The sequence below is a fragment of the Halichoeres trimaculatus genome, unplaced genomic scaffold, assembly GCF_033239565.1.
Source record: "Halichoeres trimaculatus isolate MK-OKI-2021-1 unplaced genomic scaffold, fHalTri1.1 fHalTri1_scaffold_17, whole genome shotgun sequence".
In the NCBI taxonomy this organism is placed as follows: Eukaryota; Metazoa; Chordata; class Actinopteri; order Labriformes; family Labridae; genus Halichoeres; species Halichoeres trimaculatus.
Window position 1 is genome coordinate 17,743,287 of NW_027437195.1, and position 12,136 is coordinate 17,755,422.

General features: G+C 39.8%; 1 protein-coding gene across 8 annotated transcripts in view; it reads right to left on the reverse strand.

Moving 5' to 3' along the window:
- The window catches only part of dlgap2a (discs, large (Drosophila) homolog-associated protein 2a), a 251,386-nt gene that overhangs the window by 51,451 nt on the left and 187,799 nt on the right, over window positions 1–12,136 (reverse strand). For all 8 annotated transcript variants that reach the window (XM_074691350.1, XM_074691343.1, XM_074691349.1 and 5 more), the window contains one exon: window positions 10,640–10,854. In XM_074691350.1, coding sequence (XP_074547451.1) covers window positions 10,640–10,854 — 215 coding nt within the window. The remainder of the gene's footprint in view (window positions 1–10,639; window positions 10,855–12,136) is intronic.

Here is a 12,136-nt window from a genome sequence, read left to right on the forward strand (position 1 = left end):
TTTTCAGGAAATACTTATGAGACTAGGGAACCAGGTCTTAGGAGAAAAATGATCCATACTGGTCTTTGTATATAATCCTGTAATGTAGAAAATGTTTTGAAGAAGCCACGCCAATAAAAAATTGGGCTTACAATGCATGACACATCCTTCACAGACTCGAGTCAGTGAACTGGAGTTCTGCTTTAACCTTGAGACCTGATGACAGAAGACTCATACCCACTGCAGTCTGAATGAGTAATTACATTATGTTGAATCAGGAATTATTGAACACTTTGCAAGTGTAAACTTTGATTAATTATGTTGCCTCAAGAAGCTGCTCATGGATGGGTGCAAACAAATGTGAGTTATTTTTGAAACTGACAAAAATGTTTGGGATTGATTGGCTTTTAGTGTTTAGACAGCGAGCCAAAGTTTTTCAAAGAGAGGGAACAGCTGATGGATGTTAATCATTGACAACCTTCTGTGCATGTGTCAACACAAATACTATTGGATGTGACATATCACTACTGACTGCAGCTTCGTGCCATAGTCATAAGTGGCTAATAATGACATTTGCTGGATGTCATTCACTTCATTAATGCATTGGTTAAACATCTTTGGCATGTCTGACTGTTGCACAAAAAGCTGCTTCATTTTCAATTCATAGCTTTTGGCTGTGCAACTTTCCAGACTTTCAGGAGGTTGCAGCTCCTCTGGAGTGGTGTGAATGAAGGGTGCGGAGGTGTTAAATAAGTATTAATTAAATCAATCATTTAAACCCAACTTTCCAGCAGTCAGCTGGCCTGTGACTCTGATGTATTCTTTGTTGGTGACATCAACAAAGAGGCGGCCCTGTCAACCGGGGGAGAGACAGAGTTTGAATGAGGGAGATATGGAGGGAGGTGACACCAACCTGACAGCCTGTTCTCACTTTAACATGATTTGCTTCAGGGAACGGCTGCTGTCAAATTTTTGTTTGGCCCATCTGAATCCTCCATGCAGGACATCAAATTGCTACAAGAGCAGCGAAATCCAACCTACCCCACGTCTGTCTCGAATCCAATCTAATTCCATTTCAACAAGCCCAATGAACCATAATAGCATGAGAGCTCTCATGTCAGGTAGCACTCACATCAGTGACACCTCTTTTGTGTGGATTTAACAGCATCAGACATGGACAACAGCAGAATGGGGCCGGGAATAAAATCTTTTGAATGAATAATGCTGGACTCAGCTTTTCAGTGGACGATTTAACAATGAACTACAAACTCTGAATTTCACCGGAGAAAACTGCAATTTAACTGTAACCATTTGGTATTCCCTTTTGTAATATATAATTCAAGATATGCGAAACATTAGACAAATTCAAATTTGTTTGTCAGCAACACCAAGAACAACCACTGTTCACTTTTCTACTTGGTATTCTAAGAGGCTATTTGATTTGCTTGGACATCACTAAAACTGTGGAGGGCACTGACAGCCTTTGTTATGTACTATACTGTGGTATTAGTGGTATTAAAGGATGACAAGAAATTACAAATATTCACTTTCTGGGATTTTCATTCCCTGCAAAAAAAAAAATAATGTCATTCTCAACTTACAGTATGTCTGTGTATTAGACCAAACAAAGATGTTTCTAGAAGTTGCAGTGTGTTTCTCAGAACATAGCAGCTTCTAAATGAATTTTAATCCCTCTTTATTTTTCCTGTTTGTATATTTAGACATTTGCTTCATTGAATTGTTTGACTTTTAAGTAACTGCTGCTGACAACATAATTTTTTTCTGACATGGCTGTTGAAAATATATAAATAAAAGTGCAGCTTACTGTTTTTTTGTAGTTATCTTGGATTTAATCACTCATCAATTAAAACACACTTTAAAGCAGGTAGACACAAATTTAGCAGCAAAAGAGCGTTGCTGATCATTGTGCCATGGTGTACTTTCTCAGTAAACACTGACACATGATTTGGTTTAAAGGTAGAGTCAACTTTTACAGGAATAATCCTGCTCAATTGTCACTGCTGGGACTCTATACATGTGTGCCTGTGTCTGTGTCTGCCTCAACCCACTCCTCTGTGTATTGATGTTTTGGTTGTATCAGGACGTTTCTCTTCAGCCAATCCCAGTGCGCCCAGTGCGGAAGTGACGTATTGTGTTGATTCATGAGTGGAAAAAGCTATAGATATAAAGCACGGAGCAAGAAAAACACCACTCAAGTGAACCGCAAAACAGATAAAGCTCTTTCTTGCTTGGCTCGACTTTCACTCACTTTCAGGAACTTGGAGCGCAGCTCGGGACAAAGGGCGCCCTAAGTTGGTTCTACTGAGCAGGTATGTGTCAAAAACCGGTGATTAGCTTGTGCTAACATGCCTAGCCAGGACTCTAGTGTCTCTCTCATGAAGAAACGCGATGCTACAGGTGGTTGTTGGGCTAGTGAGCATGTTCACATAGTCACAGTCAGAGGCAGTGGGTGTGTGCTGCTGCTGGCACTGAGCCAAGGAGGAGGAGCCAAGTTTAATTGTTGTGTTTGCTAAAATGTTACAAAAAAATCCTGCAGACCATACCTTTAAGGAGATGGTGAGGCCTTCTTGTAGATCAAAAATTGCACCTTTACCCTGTTTTTTAACCATGTTAATGTTGGGGAAATAAAATATCCGCTGTTTGTGAACAAAATAAAATGTGTGCGTGTGTAAACTGTAAGCAATGGAATAGTAAAAACATTCTGTTGCAACCAAATCTGACACCTGTGGCTTGAGCCTTTCAATCATACACACAATATATTTAAATGGTCTCCATTAGCTGGTAGACAGGAATTATTTTATTCTTTAAGATGAAAGTCCTTGTATTTAATATTTTCTAAAGGAAGAAAGAAACCACAATACCATCACTGTTGTACCCTTTGTTCAGAGAGTATAAAGACTTTGCGGTAATGACACCCAAAATACCAACAAAGCGCCTGCTGCTGTCGATGCCAGCCGCACAGCCTGATCCATGCTGGTCAATATCTCCCTTTCAGTGGAACCTGCAAACTGTCGGTCTAAGCACCGCAAGAGCTATTATTCAGAGGGGCCTCAGAGTACAATAACTGAAAGTGATAGCCCTTCCTGCTGTTGCATCCTCATAAATCATTCACTGTTTACAACTATTCAAAGTGAATGGTCAGGGGAGGCTTTGAAGACACGAAAAGGGGATGATATCTCACTGTAGCTGCCTCATGCATTGCTTTATTCTGAAAGAAATGGTGCTAAAATGCTCAAACAGCTATGACTGATATTATGTTCCAGCTTGATCACAGTCGATAACTAAAGGTGTATAATGTCAACCTATGCAGGCACTTTTGTGGCTCGTGTGTAAAAGCACACTTTCTGTGCTGCCTCTTTCCCTCCGCCTCTTTATCCCACTGAACGCTGCCGTCATTAATTCTGCTGGTGTTTATTCACGTACTTGTTTGGATTAGGGTCAGCTTAACAGCTTCATTGCCAACAAGCAGATTTCAACCATGCATGGGTGAGAGATGATTATGGAACAATAAAGGTGTAGGAATCATCAAAATTTGTCACAGTGCATGGGTGTCTTTGGGTGTGACTGTCTGACACTGCGCACGACAGCTTCATGTCTATCACAGCCACTATCTGCTCACAGGTCTCCAGTTTTTGTCTGATAATGTGCCTTCAGGCCGACACATACTGGGAGCAGAACAGACACACTGCGTGATTTATGCATAAGTTGCAGAGGGTCTGTGAAGGGATATTCTCAGCAGTCTGGCATACATCCCTGAGTAAAACCCACTGCGGGAGAGGGAATAAAGCAATATATACTCACATCATGTTAAAAAATAAGCAACAGAATCCCAGCCAAGACTGCTTCTTATGTTGTCTTTCAGATATGATCCTCACAATCAGACATGTTGTGTTGTATTTATATATTTTTGAAGTAGCCACTTAGTCAGTTTTAACACTTCAGTGGCTTTTTAAAATATTATATTCAGACACGTTTTCAACTTCTGATTGGATAATCACACAATAAGTTGGTTAATTTACAGTTTTCATTCGGTTTGTCTATCAGCAGCTCAACTGCAATCTTTTAATGTAACCTTTTTAAGAGTGGGCAATTCAATATACGACACCGGCTACATTCACATGTGTGAACCCAATTATTCTTATTAGAGATATCACATTTACTGCTTTCATAGACGCCAATTAAAGTCATCTGCCTGAGATGTGTGCATACATGCATTAAGCGTGTAATCAGAATAAAACGTGTGTAGAAATCTGCTGCTAGTGTAACATGTTGAAATAGAGGAAAAACTGGAGATTAACTGGGATATTAGTCTGTTGAGATACATATATTAAATGCTACTGTAAGGTTTCTCAAGACAACATCAAATCATGTCTCCATACTCAGATTTTGGTGTAATATACAGTGGTGGCGAAAATTGTTCGAACACCTGACTGATGTGAACATGTCTTTTTTTTCCCTCTCTTTAATATTTGGTTTGTCCACCTTTGCAGCAGTTACAGCAGCGCATGTCTCTGGCATGGTTACAGTATTTTTCCGAAGAGCTTAAGCACTGTTATCCTGTACCTTAACCAACTAAATCCAAAGGATTTCCTTTGAATATATAAGTCTGTCCTGTTTGTTTTACAACTCGACCAAATTTGCTGAATGGGGTTGAGGTCTGGACTTGAGAGGGACAGTTCATTATTTTCAATGTTCCTTTTCATAAGGAAAATGACTTAAATCCCCAAAGCCCCCCTACCTCTATCAATCACCCACAGCCGAGTTTCACCCCAATGTATCCAGACCAAGGGGCACCATCTGGTCAGTAAAAAAGAAGCCTATGCAGAAGTGCTAAAAGTCATTGTTCATTGAGAATCTGCTTGAAGCTGGCTGCAGAAAGATCAGAAGTCACACACACCCAGTTATAAAAACAGACTTTTGCAGCATTAAAAACATATTTACAGCCTGGTTCAAATTATGGCTTGCATCTAAAACGGTGAGTGAACTTTTTTCTGACTTGGCGGTTTAGAAGTTCTTAGGATTGTATTGTTTTCCAATCAGAGGCACTGCTCAGGTCAAGGGACCGCCAGGTGCCCTGTAGCTGCTCAAAAAAAAAAAAAAAAAAACTAACAGCCAGCATCAAAGTGAAAGTGGTTGCGTCCACGGATTGGCTTCATTTCACGGTCTCAGGAACAGACAGGTGACATCGCGGAGGAGATGTTTTATACAGTCTATGACACAGACACAGACACACAAACACATGGGCGTACACACTCAGATGAGCACATTCCGTATTGCAGACAGAGAGTCAGGAAAAATAATGTCACATCCACCGCAAGACATGCAGAAAAAATCTCTAGATGAAATGACAACAGTGTCTGATAAATCTGTCCTCGTCATTAATGAGGTTGCTCATATTGCCATGGTAACAGAGGTTCAGAGGTTACAGAGGTGTGATCACTACATTGCATTATTTCTTTCAATGTGGTAAAAAAGATATTTTAGACTTTTGATTGGTCCATTTATTGAATTAAGATTTTTTTTCACTTTAACATCCTCAATTACAATTTTGACAACCTCATAGCCTCAGATCAATCTAAGTCCTGGGGCCCCTGGGCGTGAACCACTGATTCAAATACCCTTTTGATGGCTGTACTCTATGGTATATAGAGCATAATCACATAAGGATGGCTTTGTAGATATTTCATTTTTCATGTCTCAATGGCCAATTGTTGTGTTCTCATTATTTTGGCCATCACTGTATAACGTAATTAGGCAACAAGGCAAAAGTACTTCAAGTTTTGTCAAACTTGTCTGACCAATGCAGCCTTTTGATCACAGAGATGTTCAGCAATCCCATGATTTGATAAAGTCAGCATAAAAAGAATAGCATGTTTCTATTCATTCTGATAATAACAGTGGAAATTTGTCATATTGCATGGTGGGAAGTTTAGATTGAACATTTCTAACTAAAACAGGAGGAAATAGCCAGATAAAGTGAAAAATAAATATACATTCACAAACAGCAACTATAGAAGTTTACGTTGCACACATCTGTTCTGATCAGGCTGTTATTCTGGTTATTGGAGGTCCATGTAAACATAACGGTTAATGGAACTAAGCCTTTGCTCTCTCTTACACTTCGACATTACCCGTTGTTTTAAGATCCTGTGTAGTGAGGACGTCCTGAGTTGTATAAGCCATATTTCTTTTAGTTGAATGACATTGTCTATTTATAAATTTGCAATGAATTTGCCTGAGATAGAACTTTAAACGACAACCTTGACTTAAGAAATGCAATTTTCACACAGCAGCATGAATATTTTCAATCTCAAAATAATTTGGGGAGAATAAGTTTTCTTCAGCCCCACTCTCACATTAGTCTTCACTCATTTTCACATAACTCATCAGGCCCCTTCCATCACAAATGTCTGTGTTTGGATGATGTATGCCCATTTATCAAACAGCTCACATAATCCTGATCAAATTCAACAAATACTCTAATAGGCAGATATAAAGCTTCCTACAAACAGTGAAGGTTCTGGCAGTATTAGACCTCTTTCGTTACCTTGTGTTTGAGTGCATGGAGGACATAGATTTAACTCCTGCTTCAGAAAAGAGGATATTTAATTGGTCCAAAAATGAAGTGAGGCCCACAGCTATTTATTAAAGAACTTTCCTCTCAAACCCAACTTGACTCCAGACTGTGCCACAGCTGCCTCTACACGGCTCTGCTCATAAAATTACCAGAAATCGGTTATCTTAAAGCATGCTGTGCTTTTTGGCAGACACCTCTGATTATTACAGACACAGCCTAAAGGGCTTATTAAAGTAACTGGTGAGTTTGAGTTCAAGTTTTTGCATCAAGAAATCAAAGTAAAGAGAGAGACTGCACCTGGCTGACTACTATGAGGCTGCCTTAAAGATACAACTAAAGGCCTTGGAGGTGAAACTAAACTGAACTCAAACCATGACGAGTGAAAGAACTTATCATACACAGCTCTGAAAGCATGGAAGGAGGCAGACAAAAATGTTTTGTGAGAGCAAGTATTGGGTATTTTTAAACTGTCATATTAAACAAACTTGTGAATCGAGGTGGTAATTACTATTTTCCCATTCTGCTGCGAAAAAAGGAGGAACAGGTACCTTTGAAAGGGGTGAACAGTGAATTTTCTTTCTCTTAATATCACCTTTTAAAAAGAAACGACAGCGGAAAAGATGGATCTGCCACACATAATGTCCTGCTGAAGAACTACAACAAAACACCTCAGAGGCACAATAGGAAGCAGAGAGGGAGGATAAGTACATTTTTGAATAGTTTCTTTTATGAATTCATTATTGAATGAAAAGCTTAAAAACTGCGTGACATTACAGAAAAGGTCAGCTTTTAAAGGAAACTCTGAGTACAAACACATCCAGTGACTGGTGGTGGCATCTCTTGTGTTTGTGGTCGGTATTTCCCAAATACCAAGTATAAGTGAGGTGAGCTGGAAATGGCTGGAGACAGGGTATGGGTTGTGAGGTGAGAGGAGGTGAAGCTCAAACAGAGCAGAAAGATAAAACAGGCGATTATCAGGACACACGGCACACAACAAAAGCAGCAGGATAAGAACGGCAATCTGTGTCTGACCTGAAGAGCTTTAGTGTAACCCCTGCAGTGTAACATCACTCCTGCAGTGTACCACACTGTATGCTATCATAATTAGCTTTGCACACAGAAATAATAAGAAAGGAAGATTACCTCAGTCTATGTTCACAGCAAAGAAAACACCAGTGGGGGCAAAATATGACTGAATAGTTTCTCTGCTACCATGTCACTTACATGAGGCTTTATAACTCATTTTTAATGCGTGTGCTGTTATCTCATTTCATCACAATCTCATAGATTTGTAAATGCTATTCTCATCCTCTTGTATATCTCTATTATAGATCTAAGTATGTTTTTTTCTATCTGAAAATCTCTCTTATGAGATTTTCTTCTGATGCTGACTTAGAAGACCGTACTTTATACTTTTCAGGTTTGAGAAACTGATGTGGTAGCTCGTTCTCAAGCTAAAGAAGCGTACAACCACAGCTCAGTCTGAGAGAATAAAGCAAGAAGATAATAAATATGATGACGATCAAAGCATAGGCAAACTGGTGAGTTGGTGAAAACAGTGACACTTAAACTAGATCTTAGTCCAATCCATTTCCACTCCAGCATGTTTTGGCTCCTTCGTCCTTTGTCTGTTAGCTTCCATTGGGGATTTATTACTGCATGAACAAGGACTTTCCACGCTCCCACCCCCATGTCTTTGTTGGCCCTGAAAAATCTTGAAAGGGTCAATAACCTTAAAGGCCACTAACTTTGTTTAGTGTTTCGCCAAACAACCAGAGCCCATATACATGACAAGCCATTAGCGGAAAAAACGGACCATTTGTACTAACGGTGGAAAAAAAAAATGGATTAGTGGTATGCATGAGCCAGGTTAATGGGACAATAGAGCGTTAAGTTTAATGGAGGTATACCCCACCATTACAGGCACTAACGGCAGGATTACTGCGTCTGTTCTGCTTTTTTAAGGCGGACATCGCACAATGCATTACCATTTGAGACAAAATATGCAAAGACAGTGGACAATCCTTTGGAAAGGTGAAAATGTGTTGCCATACAGCTAATTTAGATCAGTGAAGAGATGAATTAAGGGAGACAATCACAGTCTCAAGCTGGTGAGGCTTGCTGCTGTCAGTTTTACAAGTTTGATTCGCTCTTTGCTTTCATACGTCTGGGTCCTTCCAAGATGCATGTGGTGAAATGTTGTAGTTCATAAACTGCTTTCAAGAGTTCTTCATCGAGGTACTGCAGCATTGCTGCAGCGCTTGTTTTGCAAAGCAGCTTTCATACTACTGATTTTATTATTAAGGTTCAGAAACACCACACGTATGTACTCTGTTCAAGGTTGACAAATTTTCCCTTTCTCTTTGTTTACCTGATTGACTAACTGATACTAGCTGTTCATCTATGTGTATTCTTGCAATAAAATCCCCATTTCTGCAGCTGAAATATGGTTTTCTTGATCTTCTCCCAGTCACACCATTACCGCTCACCAGGTTCAGTGCTGTTCATGAGTGGTAGGCATGCGCAGTTTGAGTGATGGGGTTTTCTGGGAGGTTCCCTTTAATTACGATGTAATCTGCACTCGCGTTGCTTTCATGGTGTAATTAGTTAACCAGCTGATTATTTGCAGTCGTGCATACGGCTAACGCTGCAGCCAAACGGGCTGCTTCATGATGGTAGGTTAGGACTATGGTCCCATTTGTTTAATAGCTGCATATGCATAAGGGCCCAAATGATACAATGTTGTCCCAATGCCTTACTTCCTGCTCCCCTCGATCTGCTCTGTGCAAATTAACGCTCCAGCATTCAGCAAAGTAGTAAGTCTTGCATATCTGATCCATAGGGCTCCGACCTGATGGATCTGAAACACAGCTGGAACACAGCAATGCTGAGCCTGTGGAAGGCAACAGATTAACTAGAAGGGAAATTTGTCAGATCCAGTCCATTGAGAAGGACCAGACATGGACCTTGTGGAATTATTTTTCGTATCATCGTCCAGTAAATATTCTACAAGGAGTCAGGGTGAGCCAATGTGAAACGCAGCAAAAATATTCAGTGAAACTCACTATAAGCAGCTGTGTAGAGGTTGTGACATCTACATCATATGACCAATGTGCGACCAGTGTGATTCTCTTGTATCCAATGAAGCTGCTGTATACTTTTTTTCAAGGTCCTGTTTTGAACACGTTTTTTTCATGAATACAACTAAAACAAGGTCTATTTGGCAACAGTGTTTTTAAAATTTTCTCTTTTTTTAAAGCATTTAACGTCATGTCTTGCATGAGTCCTCTTTATCCGGGACAAGTTAGGGAACCACTTCAGAAAATCTGTGGGTTAGCTGCCTTGAAATCTACTGGGAATTTCTGTAAGTGCGCAAGTAAAAAAGGCTTTAGGTATTGAATTTAAGAAAGGTTTACTCTTGGAAATAATATCGTGGAACAGGAAAACAGACAAGAAAATCTGAAAACAATATGAAAAATTTAAGTGTATGGAGGTAGTTGTGTCCACCAAATCATATTGTTTTCAGGATTTTCAGGGATTACATGATTTAAAGCTTCTGCAAGGAGTTTTCAGCTAGCTAAATAACTGACTGAAATTAATAATAAAGCATCTGTGGCGTACAAAATAAAAAATGGACTATCAAATAAGCAGATAATGTCTTAATCAGTATTTTGTATTTGTGCCACCAAATTGATGTCAGATGAGGACAAACAGCAAGCTACACAGCCAGCCTTTGTAAACAAAGATTCATCTTGAGGCATACATAAACATCTTTAAAAGATTATGACTAAATGTTCTTTTTCCACAGGAGGCGCTAAAAATGACACAACCCCAAAAAATCCTCAAAGAAGCTTCAAATATGTCATATTTTAAACATAATCTGAATGAGGTAGTCACAATAGGATTGTTGTCAACAATGATATAAGTACATGACGGAGTTTCAGGTACTCTGTTGACTTTGCAGCATCTGATTTTAAGAGGAGGTTAAAAGGGAAATTTACAAAACCAATTAAAACATAAGAATGAAACACCAGTCCACTAAAAATCTTGCATGTGTGATACCTCTGAGAGTCCAGCAGGTCCCTGGGTCTGATGATGGCCTTGACCAGGGCGTCTGGCCGCACCGATTTCTGAGGCGATGTCTTGGGACTAGAGTCCGACTCTCCACTCTCTTCATCCCCCATGGCTTTGACGTAGCTGCTGCTCCGCATCCGACGACAGGGGATCTCGTCATCTTTCCCATCACCTGGATAACCCCCCCAGTCATCTTGGGGCACCTGGATGGCATCAGGAGGGTGAAGAGTCAGTGCAAAAACAGATTAACTGAACTAATTTAACTAACAGATAGGGCTGGTTTGAGTTATGTTGTGGCGGGCAGACAAACAAATAGCTTCAGTTCTTGTCCTCTTCTGTTTGATAGTGATTAAAGAGAGTATTTTTAATTCAAAAAGTTTAGAAAGTAAAAAGGAAAACAGGAAAAATCCACCACAGAATGCAGATGAATTGTTCACTGTTGACCTTAAACTAATCAAGACAGCGCACCTCTATCTTCTCCCATCTTGAGAGCAGGAGAAACTGCCTGAACAAGCATCATCACAAAATCTGTCAGTTAGTACAGCTGCAGGCCTGAGATGAAGTCACATCCCTTGCGTCAAAACACAGCTTGGTATAAATCCAAATCCAAATCCACTTTATTTATATAGCACATTTTAAAAACAGACAAACGTCTCCAAAGTGCTGTACAAAAGTAAAAAATAGTCCACAGCAGAACAGATTCTTGTGTTGACTGGAAGTTTACGCTCAAGTCCGCAGGAATCTTAATGACTGTTCTGTTATGTTAAGTTTTCTCCCACTTTACTCCTCTACTCTGGAATAATCCAATACAGAGTACTGCAGGAGCTCTATTTGTTCACAGAGCTATCTGTTGATTATCTTTTTTTTACATCAACTCAACCAATTAAAACTAGACTTCTCCAAAAAAGTGAATATCTGTACACAATTCAGCATAAGAACTTGTTTCTCAAAGAGCTAAAAACACCTGGGTGTCCACATCAACAATAAACTGAACTGGTCACATATGACAGACTTCCTGTAAAGAAGGACCAAAGTCATCTGCACCTGAGACTCAGGTCCTTTGTAGTGTGCAGGACACTGTAACGGACTTTATGACACTGTGGTAGTGTCTGCACTTCTCAATACAGTGGTCTGCTGAGGAACAGGGAACACAAAGAGGAGCAGAAAGAGACTGAAAAACTGATCAGGACAAAGCCAGAGGAAATCCAATAGTTGTAGCATTAGTTCCCTGCACATCTGCTGGATACATGCAGTACCTATTAATTAAGACGATGCCTGCTCTGCAGCATTCACTCCACCATGTAATTACAAAACATACTGTACGGATGTAGCATCTTAATGCAAGTTCCCTGTGCAATAACCTGTCTGTGTATATGTAGGTGTTGTGTGTAGAGTATACAGCTCTGGAAAAAATAGGAGACCACTGCAGTTATCTTCTAAATCATCAAGTCTGTTTGTGTTAAAGCCACTTCATTTCAATATCTT